Source organism: Hemicordylus capensis, chromosome 3 (assembly GCF_027244095.1).
Source record: "Hemicordylus capensis ecotype Gifberg chromosome 3, rHemCap1.1.pri, whole genome shotgun sequence".
Taxonomy (NCBI): Eukaryota; Metazoa; Chordata; class Lepidosauria; order Squamata; family Cordylidae; genus Hemicordylus; species Hemicordylus capensis.
In genome coordinates this window covers 125,885,212-125,901,966 of record NC_069659.1, presented here as the reverse complement: position 1 = coordinate 125,901,966, position 16,755 = coordinate 125,885,212, and the positions used below count along the sequence as shown (strand labels likewise).

At 42.6% G+C, this 16,755-nt stretch overlaps 1 protein-coding gene and 1 long non-coding RNA gene across 3 annotated transcripts in view; one reads left to right on the top strand and one right to left on the bottom strand.

Moving 5' to 3' along the window:
• LOC128352197 (arylsulfatase D-like) overlaps positions 1–16,755 on the bottom strand; it is a 22,038-nt gene extending 5,283 nt beyond the window's left edge. The window contains exons 1-8 of one of the 2 annotated variants that reach the window (XM_053312542.1): positions 16,627–16,755; positions 13,928–14,077; positions 12,302–12,423; positions 7,896–8,018; positions 2,977–3,400; positions 2,753–2,889; positions 1,475–1,609; positions 600–762 (exon numbers count right to left, since the gene is read on the bottom strand). In XM_053312542.1, the coding sequence (XP_053168517.1) occupies positions 600–762; positions 1,475–1,609; positions 2,753–2,889; positions 2,977–3,400; positions 7,896–8,018; positions 12,302–12,423; positions 13,928–14,077; positions 16,627–16,703 (1,331 nt within the window). In that variant the 5' untranslated portion in view covers positions 16,704–16,755. The remainder of the gene's footprint in view (positions 1–599; positions 763–1,474; positions 1,610–2,752; positions 2,890–2,976; positions 3,401–7,895; positions 8,019–12,301; positions 12,424–13,927; positions 14,078–16,626) is intronic. The other variant, XM_053312543.1, reaches the window with a different exon arrangement.
• Positions 11,899–12,970, top strand: LOC128352198 (uncharacterized). The gene is made up of 3 exons (XR_008320256.1): positions 11,899–12,072; positions 12,244–12,378; positions 12,694–12,970. It is a non-coding gene; the product is annotated as an uncharacterized LOC128352198 (long non-coding RNA).

Here is a 16,755-nt window from a genome sequence, read left to right as displayed (position 1 = left end):
TAACGACATCCTGAAAAAATGCTAGATTTATGCCACTGTTAAAAGAATTGAAAAGGGCCATGAGAGCATGCCTGTGCTTCAGTGCTACCAGAGGAGCACATAGTCTCTGAAGAAGAAGAAGAAGAAGAAGACCACAAGAGGACACTCACAAAGTGATGTGCGCATAAATAGGGGCGGGGGCTATAAAACTTATCAGCAATGATGCCACAGATGCTATGCAATAAGTGTTTATGACACTATTGAAATGACCCAGCCCTCCTAATCACCAGTTATGCAGTAGGAGGGGTAGGAATTTTGTTTTCCTATTCAAAAGATTCTAGTAAGAGTGCTGACAATGGACAATTTCCCCATAACAGAAGTGTTACTTAAAGATGGTTGGATCCTGTACACAGAGTAACAGAATGCTATGGGATAAAAACACAAAGGAAGGAAGGATATTTCAGAGGAAGGTGGTACTGCATGCCTGAATACAGAAACCAATCTGGCTACTAAAGCCCACTGGTTGCTAGTTACGCTTACATTTCATCTCTACACAGACACAGATGATCTGAAGAGAGCATTTCCAGCACAAAGTACATGGTAAGAGTAAACCTATTTACCTGTCCTGGGGCACAGCCCCTCCAGCCAGATGAGCCACTGTGGGGTAAATATCCATAAGGCTTGTTGGTTCATGAACAACAGTGTTGGCAGGGAGAATTCCAGGCCATCTAAATATGCCTGGCACACGGATTCCTCCTTCCCATCCTCCCATGCCCTTACCTCCTATATTGGAATCACAAGGCAACCATGTCAATGGACAAAATAAAAAGGACAAGTTTTATTAAGCTGACTTGTGGTTTTACCTATAATTATGGATAGCTGAGAACATCACATTATCCACCCCCTCCCCCATAGGCTCAGCTTCACTTGGTGGATCAAACATTAGAATAGTTGCAGCTGCAAAGAATAATGTTTATGTAATTGGAAAACTGTCACAGGTATGGATGAGATAAACATATAACAGTGTGTGGTGGGGATTACAGTTCAGTAATCCAAAAACCTTCAGTTTAAGATGAGAGTTAAGATGCTTTCCATTTTCACTTGTGCTCTAGAAAGAATGGAAATTGCAAGCTAAGGTGCCCATCTTAACTTCCGTGCCCTATAAGCTGTAAAGTCTTTGTAAAGTCCGGTATAGGATGATGGCTTTAGGAATGAGGCTCCATGCACACACACTTTGCCTTGATCTTTCAGATGGACATTGGGCTGGGGAGGGATGCATCCAGGAAGACATTTAAGAGGCGCAGCTCCCCCTAATCTCTTCCTAGAGATGCCCCTGATGAATTTCTGCTGGCTGAATCTCTGATCAAGGCAAAGTGTAGGTGGGTGCATGGAGCCTCATTTGAAGAGTAATTTTCCCAGGAATAGAACCCAAAAGAAGAAGAAGAAACTCCAGATTTCTAGACAGGCACATTGATTTTATTACTGTGCTACTTACCTTTATATATGCCATTCCAGCCACCTAGCTGGATTCTTCCTTCTTGAGCTTCCAGCTGTCCCCCATGGTCTGAGGCAAAATAGATCAATGTGTTGTTTCTCAAGCCTTCTTTGTCAATAGCATCTACAATTTGACCTATACAATAATTTTTTTTAATTATGAAGGATATACATCAAATGGTACATAACATGTCATATGTGATTATTACAATGCACTATTTTTGAGGCTACCCTTGAAAAGAATCCAGAAACTACAGCTGGTGCAAAATGCGGGAGCTAGGCCGGTGTTAGGAGTTCCTGGCACATAACACATTATGCACATTAACACATAAACACATTAACTATTACTACTAAACTTTATTTTTAGCCACTTCATAACAAATTGTTCTTCCTTCACAAATTATATTTGTTTTGCTCCATTTGTCCTGGCTTCTGGTTTGTTTCTCAAGGTGGCCTGGGCCATCTAAGGACAGACTGTTCACATATGAATCTGCCTGCCATGTAAGGTCAACTGGAGAGGCTCTGCTGGAGAAGCCCAGTTGCTGAGCACATGGGACAAGGCGTACACAGCTGTCACCTCTAGGCTCTGGTATTCCCTTCCTCAGGAGGCCATATTGTCCAACCCTGTGGCGTTTTCACAGTCTCTTGTGTATTTGGGATTGGCTGAACTTGGTTTTCTCTCTCTTAAGCTTTTATTCTGATTGTTCTATTGTATGTTTTTAATTATTATGATTTTATATAGACATGACTGTCTGGGGAAGGGGGCAAGGGTCGCCAGTTGCCTCCACCGATTGAGCCAGTCCATTGAATTCAATGGACCTACTCTCAGGTAAATGAGTAGAGGATTGCAGCCTTTGCCCCTGCAAAAACCCATGTATGCAATACTCCACATTGGGGCTTTTAACAAAAAGCAGCAGCACTCCCCCACAAATAAATAAAAATAAACTGGGTTCCAGCATACAACTGTTGTATTCTCAATATATAAGAAACCATTACCATGTTTACCCTAATAGAAGTCTCTAATAGAAGGGGAATTTAAGATGACCCCCTTAAAAATTACAGGTTAAATACAGATTATAGCTGTATTTACCCATAGGAAAAGGACTCTGAATTTGACTCCCCTCATCCCCTGTCCCATTTCTAATATCAAAGAACTTGGGGGAAAACTAGTCTTGGATTCAGGTAAATACGGTACAAAAAGACACTGACAGTCTCTTTCTTCTCCACGAGGGACCTGACCAATTGAAAGAAGGAAAGTGTTTCCAGAAAGCCAACTCACCTACCAACCAGTCCATTTCTTCTACATTGTCCCCATATATACCATGCCTGCTTTTCCCAAGAAATCTCTCTGTTGTAAACAGGGGTGTGTGGACGTGCAAAAAAGAAACAAAGAGGAGGAATGGTCCATGCTTCTTTCTTAAAGGGAAAAACCACATACAATTAATGCAGAAGATAAATTCCAGTGCCTTTGCAGCTTGATATTTCATGGCATACATTAATTACCTTTGAATGAATGAAACTGCTTCCTGTAGTATGAGATATGCTGATCTTTCCAGCTTCATTGGTTGCTCAGTAATGTTGTTGTTGCGCATCAGGATACAATTCCAGTATTTCACAAAGCCATAACTGGAAAACCAAGAAGCAAAAAACAGGAGACCGAACAAAGAAAAACACATGGCTGCTTTCCAAGTCACAGAGACCAACCCAGTAATTTTCCCTGTGAGAAGTGTGAGTACTGCAAGGGCAATGACCTGAGTGTAGAACCACAGCTTAGCTTGAAAGGCTGCATCCAGTTCTGGAGGCTTGTTGTCCTGGCAGTTGTTGAGAAGAGTGAAAGGCATGCCATAAAAATAATCAAAACCATGATTTAAAGGATGGTGACAGTGATCATTGACAGACTCGCAGTTCACACCTTGATGCCACTTGCCTGGAAATCAAAGCAGAAATAGACTGCTACTATTGCTTAGGCCAAGCTTCCCCGCCACCCCCACCGGCTTTTGGAGAAATGGGGGACACAATCCTCTGGAGTTACTTCCATGCAAGCACTACTGAAATAAAGGGCCTTAAAAAACCAAATATCTTGGAAAGATTATTTTAATTTCAATGCAGCTAGTGTAGGAGATGTTCTCAGTGCCTCACTTCCCTATAAATCTTTAAGTAGCAATTTCAACTCTATATTGGAATTCTTGCCTCTCTGGCAGATTCCAGATGGTGATGCTTGAAGACTGTTGCTCTGCAAAGCGAGAGCTAAAGTGTGGAGTTCCACAAGGCTCAATTTAACATCTACAGTGCCTCCAACGCTCTTTAACAGCTACATGAAACTACTGGGAGGGATCAGGAGGTTTGGTTCAAGGTGTTATCAATATGCTGATGACACCCAGATCTATTTCTCTGTACCAACTTCATCAGGAAATGGAATGACCTCCATAAATGTTTGCCTGGAGGCGATGATGGGCTGAATGAGGGATAACAAGCTGAAACTGAATCCAAATAAGATGGAGGTACTGTCTGTGGGGGGTGGGGTGGGGTGGGGGTCGGGACCCGAGAGATGGTTTGGACTTGCCTGTTCTGGATGGCATTAGTGTTATGTGCTGTGTGAAAAAGTACTTCCTTTTGTCGGTCCTAAATTTCTCAACCTTCAGCTTCATGGGATGGCCCCTGGCTCTAGTGTTGTGAAAGAGGGAGAAATTTCCCCCCATTGTCAACTCTCTCTACTCCATGCATAATTTTATATACCTTGATCATGTCTCCCCGCAGTCGCCTCTTTTCCAAACTAAAGAGCCCCAGATGCTGTAGCCATGCCTCATAAGGTAGGTGCTCCAGGGCCCTGATAATCTTGGTTGCCCTCTTCTGCACGTTTTCCAGTTCTACAATAACCTTCTTATGATACAGTGACCAGAACTGTACGCAATACTCCAAATGTGGCTGTACCATAGATTTGTATAAGGGCACTATAATACTAGCATTCTTATTTTCAATCCCGTTCCTAATGATCCCTAGCATGGAATTTGCTTTTTTCACAGCAGCCATGTACTGAGTCAAGACTTTCAATGAGCTGTCGACCAGGATCCCAAGATCTCTCTCCTGGTCAGTCACCAAAAGCTCAGATCCCATCAGCGTATGTGTGAAGTTGGGTTTTTTTGCCCCAGTATGCATCACTTTACACTTGCTTACATTGAACCACATTTGCCATTTTGTCACCCACTCACCCAGTTTGAAGAGATCCTTTTGGAGCGCCTCACAATCCGTTGTGGATTTCACTACCCTAAATTGTTTAGTGTCATCTGCAAATTTGGCCACTTCACTGGTTACCCTAACTTCTAGGTCATTTATTCACATTACTTTCTATTGATATAGGATGACGAACACACAGTTAGTGGGCTGAGAGCAGGAACCTAGAGTCCTGTAGTTCATAAATCTGTCTTGGAGTGCAGGTATGTATATGGAACATATTTGTGTGCATTCAGATGGGAGTCTCTTGGCAAAATCATTAGTTGCAGAAGTAATATAAGAAAAGCTCATAGTAACTTCATGTTTGTTACCATGTAATACAAAATGATAGGGCCTTTTGCAGGGGGGGCATGGACCTCCCCCCGCAAGAACCAAAAATGACCCCCAAAGAAGCAGAGAGTACATTGGTTTTGCAGCCACAGAATGCTAGAAGGTTCTAAAAGGAGGTTCTTCTCTCCTCCTGCCAATCAACAGGGCACAGCAAACAACACTGGAATTTGGGGGAAGGAGGGTGAGAGAAAGAAATCCATTCTGACAAGATCCTCCCAGCCCTACTTTTCACTTTTTGTGGCCCATGAGCATCATACTCTGTCATTTCCTCATTAATATAATACATGAGATCTCAAATCTGGTGCAAAATTTTTGTTGTGGATATTAGATATTAACTATTGCTTCCCATGATGAATCACTTAATAAACCAATAATTCAAATCTATCACCTAGTGTGCAACAAACTTTGCAGTCTCTAAGTTGGATATCCTGTGAACTACTGTAGGGTATCAGGCAACATCCAACATAAATGGACTCCAATGCTACAATCTTGTAACTTAAGGAATATGTTTAAAAACAAAACAGAAAACTTTGCCGGTTCCACTGGAATTCCTCATAAAGTAGACTTCTTTTTAAAAATTGTTGTTATTTTCTCTGGTTTGTACTGTTAATACATGAACAGTTTCTCCTAAAAAGCATCATAAATATGGAAAACTACTGCAAACCTTTCAATTACAAGTGAAGAGCAGAGTAGTGGTTTTAGCAAATGCTCTTGGGTTGCTATTCTTCACTTTCGCCATTTCCATATCACTTCAGGATGGTTCTCTGTGTCACTTTTTTTGCCAAATGCTTCTGGGCAGCTTCATACACTAGTCCAGCATATATATATATATAGACCAAGACCACTCCCACACCCTACCACAAAAGAGTACCACAGCCACTCTTACTTCTTATATGCGTATTCCTCAAGAGTATTTCCTCCCCAGCTGCAAAGCACAGACACTATGCTTCTTACCTAAGATTCTTTTAAAGAGAACTGCTGCATTCTCTTAAGTTCCGTCCTCTCTCCCTGGGAGTTCCCGTCTTTCCCTGTGCTACTAAGTTTGCCAAATACCACCTCTTTAACCCAAAGTGGGTTGCCAGTCCCATTGTCACTCACCTTCCCTGCTGCTCACAGTCCCAGCAGCATTGGTAAGAAGAGATGGATGCTTTAACCATGATGGCAACAGGAACAGAGCTATAATGGAGAACCCAGGCTGCCCAGCTGCTGGGAGCTACATGCCTCAGTTCTCCCACCCCCAGTACCCATTTCCCAGCCACCAATTGCTGGCTGAGTGCATCTGTTTTCCTTCCTCTCCCTTGCTGGAGCCAGATAAAAGCGCGGGGGGGGGAGGAGGGAATCCACAAGCTGGCAAACACCAGCTGGGAATGGGCTCCAGAGGGCTCACGCAGGTCCTCTGGCCATGCCCTCTTGCACGTGACGTCACCCACAAGGGGTATCCAGCATGGTAATGGGGACGGGGTCAAACACAAGGGCTTGCTCCCCTGCCTATGCCAGTAGGTGGCAGGTGTTTCTGTGATAGGGACGCCTCAGCCTGCTGTCACAGTAATATCATGGTGTTCACCTCTTCAGACAAATGCTATTGGGACAGTGAGCAGCATGGTGACGAAGCTGAGTGACGGGCTGGTATGGGACTTTTGGACCCACTTTAGATGCTCGTATAGCATCTTTTGGTTAATGTCCACATAGAGCTAGTGTTTCTCTGCCTTGTACACACTCTTTGGTTCCTTGCACTTTTCTCATTATGTTACACTTCCGTGCAGGTGATCATGCTCATCATTCTTCTATAGCACAGATCAAATATATTTGAGTCTAGAATATTTCATTTTATTACTGATGATGAAAAAGATAATCCTAGAATTCATTCTATTACCATGAGTATTTTGATGGTTTACAATGATAGCCTGGTGTTTAGACAAGGATAAAGACATCTCTGGGAGTCTAGATATAAATTCGAGTCTAGCTATAGTCTATTTTTTAAGTTGGTAGTTTAGATTGCTCTGTTCATTTTATATCTTATTACCAAAATCATCTTCAAGGCATAAATCCTACAAAGTGCCTAGGCAGACAAGAGAACTCCTGAATCCCTGAGTAACAGCAGGAGAGAGGGCATGTCCTCAACTCTTGCCTGTGGGCTCCCCAGAGGCATCTGGTGGGCCACTGTGTGAAACAGGATGCTGGACTAGATGGGCCTTGAGCCTGATCTAGTAGAGCTGGTCTTATGTTCTTAACCCATATTGGCCAATATATTTGCTCAAGTTTCAGTAGATTCAAATGCTTATTACATAGCACTTGCTTGGTTGCTGACTCATCCCTGGAATTGTGCCAGTTATCCTACTTCATCATCCTTTTAATCACATTAGTTACTGCTGAAGTCCTTTTGTAAATATTGTTATGCCACTGGACAAAAGGCACTCAAGTAGTTTCACTGTAACATCCAGAACTCACCTGGAATTTTCAGTACCTGTTTCCCCCCAGGATGGAAACATAGTAAAGAAGAGAAAGTTTCTAAGCATGTGTGTATCATCAATCCTTTCTAACTAAGCAACTCCAACCATTCCCAAATATATCTAGGATCAGGCAAGGGCATCCAGACTACAAGGGGCAAATTGGAGCATGCTCACCTGTCATTTTACAAAATAAGCACAGGCTCTATTGAACAAAAGCCTTAAGAACGTTTCAAAAGTGCTTCCATTTTGCAGGATCATTTTGAGGATCTTTTCATTTCCTGTAAAAACCATCTTTCCCCACCTATGCATAGATTCTACATCTGAAACTTACGTATTTGCATAAAAATAAAGGCCTACAATTTGGAGACAGATGCTAGTGGAAGCTCATAAAGAAGTCAAAAATGTACATACCCACAAGTCCTGTGGCATAACCTTGCTGACGCACCACCTTGGCAAAAGAGGTTTCATTGACAGGAAGTCCACCTGAGCCAGCATTCCACTGCAGAGCCCGATATGCACTGCTTGAAGCCATGCCTGCATTGACAAGGGTAAAGCCCAACAATTCATTTGTCATGGATTCGTGTTGCTGAACCGAGGCCCCAAGATGTCAATACATGCATATGGTTCAGCCATACAAATTCAATCCTTGATCCAGAGATTGGTTGTGTGTAAAGTGGTATTTTTATGTAGCCATGGTAGGCCCTTTCAGCACACGTGCCATAGAAACAACCACACGTCTTGCTCTATTGCATTTTGTAAGGACATTCAGATTAGTTTTATTTTGCCCTTTTTAGCAAATTTCCCCATCCATACGGACACGTTTTATATGCATCACCTTCTGTCTGACCATGATGATTTCTTTAAATGTGGCAAAATTTTGCTATTTAGCTCACAAAATACACAAAGAGATATTTACTTTGATGTAGCTCGGATGGAGCAGGAGTACATCATTGAGGATGAACAGGCAGGGTTTAGAGCTAATAGATCTGGATTAGACCACTGTTTAATATTTCAAAATCTTGTGGACAAACAGGTTAAAAGGAATAAACGACCTGTTTAGTGCTTTTATAGATCTTAAAATGGCTTTTGATACAGTCTCTAGAAGTTGTCTTTGGTCTAAATTGGCTGCTACTTCTATGGACCGAAGGCTTCTACTTTTGCTCATCAAACTGCACAAAAATTCCTTTTTAAGGGTGTGTTTAGATCATGCTGGTAATCTTACAAATTTAGTACCCATTAGGAACGGAGTGTGAAAAAAGTGTGTATTAGCCCCTTACTTATTTAATATTTATATTAATGATTTGATAAGGAATTTGCAGACATCTGACACTCATCCACCAAAACTAGTCAACAAGAAAATCCCAATCCTGATGTATGCTGATGATGCAGTAATTTTATCTCAAACCAGGGTTGGGCTTAAAAGAGGGTTAGATGCCTTAGCATTATATTGTAGAGAGGAGCCTCTACAGATTAATTACGATAAATCTAAAATTGTTTGCTTCACTAATAAAGTAAAAAAAATTGCATGGATGCTAGATGGACATTGATCAGAACAGGTAAATCAAATAAAATATTTGGAGGTAATCTTTCAGCAGAATGCTGGGAAATCAGCACATATAAGTATGGTCACAGAGTTGGCGAAATGTAGCACAACAGCAATCTTAAGATTTTTTAGAACTCATGGTGCAGGTTTCATTCCAGCTGCTTTAAAGCTCTATTCTGCAAAGGTGATTCTTCAGTTATTGTACAGTATTCAATTAGGTCAATTTTCAAGGTTCGACATTTTGGAAAGAAGTCAATCAGGGTTCTTGAGGAACTTATTTGGCATTCCGGAAGTAATGTGATTTTAAGGATGGAGGCTGGCTTGCTAAAAATCAAATCTCGGGATTGGCTTTTAATTATCTATTTTTGGTTGAAAATACATCTGCGACCAGTTGGTTTAATTCCCGAGTTTCTCTCAGCTAGATCCCAGTCACTATGGTGAGTTACAGTAAGTAATAAACTGACCTCTCTAGGTTTAGATCCTGGAACCAGGCCTAGCAAATGTGAAAAGAGTAGTGAGACAACACCTTGTTGATACTGAGATCCAAGAGAACTGGGTTGTACTTCCAGAGCTTTATAGAGTAATAAGAACTAAGATGGACCTTTCCCCCGCAAAATATCTGTCGACTATCACTTTTTCTAAGTTTCGATGGATATTTACGAGAGTAAGGGCTAATTCCCTTCCATTTGCACTTTTAGCTGGGAGGTTTCAGGGTGTGCCTTTAGAAGAATGACACTATAGTTGCGGGTCAGGAGATACAGAAACTGTTGCACATATTCTTCTTCACTGTAAATTCCATTTATACCCTAGTCCTAGGGAATGTCTTATTGCTCCTTTAATATGTAAACTGGTAGATCAATCCAATGGAAATCTTGTTATTATTATTTATTTATTTGATTTGTAAATAAACTGCCCTTCCAAAATGGCTCAGGGCGGTTTACAATTAAAACACACTACTAAAACAGTAAAGAGCTAAAACAAATTAAAAAACAATATAACAATTAACAATTTAAAAACATTTTAAAACAATTAAACAATTACAGTGATTAAAACCCCCGAAATCGGGTTTTGAATTTTAAAAGAAACCAGAAATTAAAACCCCCACAATTTAGGAAGCTGAGAAAGCTTGGGTGAAAAGAAGGGTTTTCAGGTGTTTTTTGAAAATTGCCAAAGATGGGGAGGATCATATCTCAGCAGGGAGCACATTCCACAATCTTGGGGCAGCGACCAAGAAGGCCCGTCTCTGTGTAGCCACCAAACGAGTTGGCGGTAACTGGAGACGGACCTCCTCAGATGACTTCAATGGGCGGTGGGGCTCATAACAAAGAAGACGCTCTCTTAGATACCCAGGGCCTAAGCTGTTTAGGGCTTTGTAAGTTATAACTAGCACTTTTTTTTTTTACAGAAACCTATTGGCAGCCAGTGTAACTCCATCAGTAAAGGAGTAACATGGTCTCTCCGATATGACCCAGAGACCAACCTGGCTGCCGCGTTCTGAACCAACTGAAGTTTCCGGACTACGTAAAAAGGCAGCCCCACGTAGAGTGCATTAGAAAAATCCAGTCTGGAGGTTACCAGCAGATGTACCACAGTTTTGAGGTCACTGATCTCGAGAAACGGGTGTAGCTGGCGTATCAGCCGGAGCTGATACAAAGCACCCCTGGCCACCGCCTCAACCTGAGAAGTCAGGGAGAGGTGTGAATCCAGAAGTACTCCCAGACTGCAAACCTGTTCCTTTTGGGGAAGTGTGACCCCATCTAGAACAGGCAGATCAAAATTGTCTCTAGAGTTCTGACCCCTCACAATAAGTACCTCCGTCTTATCTGGATTCAGCTTCAGTTTATTCTCCCTCATCCAGCCCATTACTGCTTCCAGACAGGCATTTAGGGAAGATATGCCAGCTCCTGATGAAGCTGACATGGAGAAGTAGATCTGGGTGTCATCAGCATACTGGTAACACCCAGCTCCAAATCCTCTGATGATCTCTCCCAGCGGTTTCATGTAGATGTTAAAAAGCATTGGAGAAAGTACGGAGCCTTGAGGGACACCATACTTAAGCTCAGATTTTGAAGAGCAACAGTCTCCAATCGACATCATCTGTGGACTTAAACCTAAGCAGGGACGCTTCTGAGAGCCTGACTGAAAAAGCTCTGCTAGTAACATAGCTCACATCAGGAGGAGGAGAGAAGAGGTGTGTCCCAGCAAGGCGAGGATGGGGAAATAGACCGCATGCCCCAATAGAAAAGGGAAAGGTGGAAGCAGCAGGTAATCAAGAAGCCTTGGGGAAGCATCTCTGGTATTGAGCGGAGGCAGTGCTTGCCAGCTCCTGTACTCCTCCTCACACCTATGCCTGAGGGAACCACCTCACCCTGCCTTATGTAAGGGCCGCCCTTACCCCCTGCCAAAAACAGCCCAGGTGAACAGGACATGTTGTCTGTTTTAGTAACACATATTTTTTATTGTGCTTTTTGAGTTTGCAATGTGCTTTGTGTGTATTATATTATTATTAACAACCTTGTAAAGTAAAAACATGTTATATTTGCATATTGTTTTTGAAAGGGAGTGGCTTGCCTAAGGCCACCTAGTGGGTTCTCAGTAGAGATGGGGGAAGCTCTGAATCACACTTCAGCCACTGCACAACACCAGCTCTCTCTACGGACTCTTCTCAGAAGGATGTCTGTGACACAAGCAGCCCTTACCATTTCCAGCACATGCCCTTTGCATGCAAAGCAGTAATGGGCCCAAGGAGAGGGGCCAAGAGATGGGAGCAATAATGGAGATTGGTGCAGTAGTTGTTGATGTCACAATGGCCATACCTGGCCCTTAATTAACACTGCCACACAGATGGGCTAGAGCAGAAAAGGACTGAGAGGAACAGAGGAAAGAGGCCAAGGTAAGAGTGCAGATTAGACAGTGACAAAAGTCTCAAAAGATGAGGAAGTAGAAGTCAAGAAAAAGAAAAAGAAGGCAGACTTAGAAGCTGTGGGGCTATAATTGGCAAGTCTTTACTACTAGCCATAGATGTCCCTGCTACACATAATGAAGGTACCCTGCTTTTGTTTTAGAAGATCCTGTACCATGGGCAGATTATTTCCAAAATCTCTCGATAACAAACTAAGAAAAATTGAAGTATTTGCCAGTAGTGACATTAAGCCATGCTGTGCTCATCACACAAGAAAGACTGATAATATGGTTTCTCCATTATTTTTAACACAGAGCTTTGCTCATATTGGCTCAAGTGTCTGTGCCACTGTATGTTCTAAAAGTGCCCAACCTGATCTGATGGGATATCTGCCAGTCAGGAAGGCTGCTCTGCTTGGGGTACACAGTGAGGCTGCGGCAATATGCTGAGTAAGTTTTACTCCTTCCTTTGCTAGCTGGTCAATATTGGGAGTCCTAAGATGGAAAAAGAAAAAGTGATTGGGTAAAAAGCTCATTCTTATCTACAGGAAGCATTTTATTTAAAAAAAACCCACAAGTAACCAAGTCCTAAAATATGCAATGGTATCCACAATAATTTGCACGCATTTACAAATATTACAAGTAGCACATATTTTGTAAGTGCATCCATAAGAAAATGTAGATTTAGTAATGAGGGTCATACAAACACATTTGCAACACCACACCACTATTGCTCACATGTGACAGTTAGGTTTGTGTTTTCAGATGTGCACACAGATCCACTCCAGCCACTAAAGAGAATAGGAATGTCTTTGCTGTTCTATGTGTCTACTTGCAGCTGATTGCTGGAGTGAAAAGGAGATTGCAGCTTCATCAGCATTATACAAGGCAGGAGCTGTATCAAAACTTCCTAAGAATGGCCAAAGGGACGTCCCTCTTCTTAAGAAAAAGAACAGGAAAGAAAAGGGATTTTGTTTATCTGGAATGCTTCTCCCTAAAATGAAGAGATACTTTCTTGCAGTTCTTGACTTTCCCCCTGCAAATAAAGATCAAGATATTCCAATGGGTAAATAATGGGGATTATTTTCCTAGGGAGATAATCTCACCTAAGCCTTCATGAGTTTACTGAACATGGAAGGGTGTGTGTGCGGGGTGGGGAGACATCATGCCTCCTAGCTTCACCTCAATACCAATGCAGCCACGTTTGGCTGTCATGAGAAAGGGGTCCTACCTCTATGAGTGAAAACCCTGATCATCTAGGGTTCCTACTCGCATGGAGTACCTGGATACAGCTCCTTTCTCATGAAAACTGAACATGTGGCTGCCAGAGTATGTAGGGTCAGGTGATGCAGTTCTGCTCCCTTGCCCTGTATTTAGTAAAAATAGGTGTGGGGATCAGAAGAGGACTTCAAGTAAGGGGTGGGGGTGACTTATGCTGAAACAATGTATAAGAACCCAACTGTGCAAACTGTTTGAACCCAACTGATTGAAGCTATAGCAAGATGGGGATAATGAGAGTATGAAGCTGAAAGACAGGAGTGGGCTCTAGGAGGGGCAGGGGCTGAATTTAACGTGATGACAGGGATTACTTCATTCCCAGGAGGGATCAGAGATTGGACTGACTTCTGAAGGAGGCCTTGGAAAGTTTGAGTACAGGCAGCAGAAGCAATTCCTCTCACGTAAATTAATAAATGCCTATCTTGAAGTCCAGGATTCGAGACATATTTTTTAAAAGAAGGGATATTAATGGGCAGAGAGGAGATTGGGAGGAAGCAACACATGGCAACGTATATTGACAGCCACAGTACTTCCTTTGGAAGAGGTCCTACCTTGTAGATTATTGTGCCTAATAGTTAATCCAGTGACAGAAGTTATGGCAAAGCAATGAAACACAACAGTGTCAGATCAAAGCAGTTCTGGGAAATTACTTTTTCTTGTTTTATACTCCTAAAATACTTAACTAGCTTTAGGCAATTACAATACTCGGAGAGCACCTTACCTGACAGTATTATTACCATAGCAGCCTATATCTCCAATCCCAAGATCATCAGCCAGCATCAGAACAATGTTTGGTTTCAGGTCCAGAGCTACACTCACTTCGCAGGCATTGAGCAAAATAACGAGACACAGCAGAGTAGCGAGATAGACCCTGGAATCAAAATGTATGGAACAATGATTTACACGTCTCACATTGGCAAGAGAAAAGATCCAGAAGGTGATACCTTTTAGTTGGCATCAGTACCCTACTATAGTGGACTATTCCAATGAGATGACAGTTGCAGCTACACTTTCAGGGCGACTTCATATGTCGAGTCAGACCCCTACATTTTATTTTTTTTAAAAATTTAACACACTTTTATACTGCCCAAAACTCACATCGCTTGGCGGTTTACAACAAACAAACAAAAAGCTAAAACATTCGTTAAAATGGACAACAAAAAACTTAAAACAGTAATTAAAACAAAATAAATGACATAGTAAAAGTTAAAACATTACAATTTAAAATTTTAAAACAACATTTTTAAACGATGCTAAAACTGTTAAAACAATATTTAATTAAAAGGCTGGGTGAATAGATGCATCTTTAAAGACTTTTTAAATGCTGTCAGAGATGGGGCAGCTTTTATTTCAGCAGGAAATGCACTCCAAAGCTCTGGGGCAGAGGCAGAGAAGGCCCATCTCCGAGTAGCCAGCAGATGAGTCAGTGGCAACTGCAGACAGACCTCTCCTGATGATCTCAATGGGCTGTGCGGTTCATAACGAAGAAGACGTTCTCTTAAATACCCAGGGCCCAAGCTGTTTAGGGCTTTGTAGGTTATAAACAGCACCTTGCATTTTGCCCAGAAACCTATCGGCACAGCAGCCATTGTAGATCTTTCAATATAATAGTAATATGGTCTCTCCAAGATGACCCAGAGACCAACCTTGCTGCCACATTCTGAACCAGCTATAGTTTCTGGACTACACAGAAGGGCAGCCCCATATAGAGCGTGTTATAGTAATCCAGTCTGGAGGTTATCAGCATATGTACCACTGTACTGAGGTCATTTATCCCAAGAAACGGACACAGCTGGCATATCAGCCAAAGCTGATAGAAGGCACTTCTGGCCACCACCTCACCTGGGAGACCAGGGAGAGGCTTGGATCCAGAAGTACCCCCAGACTTCGTACCTGTTCCTTCCGGGGAAGCATGACCCCATCCAGAACAGGCAGATCAATCTCATCTCCCGATTTTCGACCCCGCACAATGAGTACCTCCATCTTATCTGGATTCAGTCTCAGTTTGTTATCCCTCATCCAGCCCATTACCTCCTCCAGACAGGCATTTATGGAGGTTATGTCCCCTCCCGATGATGTTGATATGGAGAAGTAGATCTGGGTGTCATCAGCATACTGATAACACCCTGCACCAAATCTCCTGATGATCTCTCCCAGCTGTTTCATGTAGATGTTAAACATCAGAGACAATATGGAGCCCCGAGGGACACCATACAGAAGTTCAGATTTTGAAAAACAACAGTCTTCAAGGGACACCATCTGGAACCTGCCTGAGGGGTAGGAGTGGAACCACTGCAAAGCAGTGCCTCCCACTCCCAACCCCCTCAGACGCTCCAGAAGGATACTATGGTCGATAGTATTGAAAGCCGATGAGATGTCCCAAAGGATCAACAGAGTTACACTTCCTTTGTCAATTCCCAATTGGAGATCATCCATCAGGCCGACCAAGGCAGTCTCTACCCCATAGCCTGCCCCCAAACCATTCTGAAACTGGTCAAGAGAACAGGTGGTAGGTTGCACCATTCCAATCAGCTCATCCACATCCTCAGGAGTCACAAAATGGAATTAATCCAACAAACACACAAGAGGAGGATTTGCTGAGCTTGCATCTCTCCTGTAGCATTTGAAGGGTTTGGGGCTGTCTGAAAACATGGAACTAAAAGTAAGAAAACTAAAGTAAGAAAAGTGGCCTGGGGCTGGTGGTAATTATGATGATGAACGTGGCTGTTGTGTTACTTAAATGGGGGGGGGGAAGGGTCTCTGTAGGCTGGTCATTGCATTGGACTGTGCTGAGCATTATCATGACTCTGCTCTAAAGAGTTCCAGGGGCCCCACTCCATCCCATGGACTTTCTTCTTTTCCTCCATCACATCTTGGATGATAGTTTTTTTCTCTCTTCCCTCCCCTCCCTTCCCCCACCCTTGTATTAGGAAAGGAAGGCAGTGATGGGGGGAGCCATTTTAAAATCTCATCTCTGGGCCCACTCCAGCCTTGCTACGCCCCTGGCAATAAGCATATATTGTACCTTTTGTCTCAATGGCTTATCTGAAACAGGATTTTGGCATCACCTAACCTGGGGTGAAGATAAATTACCACCCATCTTCACATGTTCAACAATCCAGGGTAATAGTAAACATAAAATAAAAATCCTTTACTACCACCTGGGCACACTCTATAGGTGACTGATGACTCAATCTCAGCTCTTAGGCAAGTTAGGCTTTGCAGGCTGAATAACAGAACTTAACCTGAACAAAAACATGCATTCCAGGTAGTAAACATTTTTTCTCGTGGAACCAGTTAAGCACTTGATCAAATTTCTTTTCTCAAGATGGTTAGAATGAGGATTCTGTGTATTCCTTTGCAAACAACACAAGGGAAAGCCACCGGTCACCTGAACAAAGACATCTGGAACAAACACACCTTTTAAACAGAGGGAAGATTCCTTTCAGATGCTCCCCCTTTTGGCGGAATGCGCCGTAAGGCTGAAACTCCCCCATCTAGTCTCAGTCTCAGAGCCGATCCGGAAATAAGAAGAACGGCAAAGTTGCA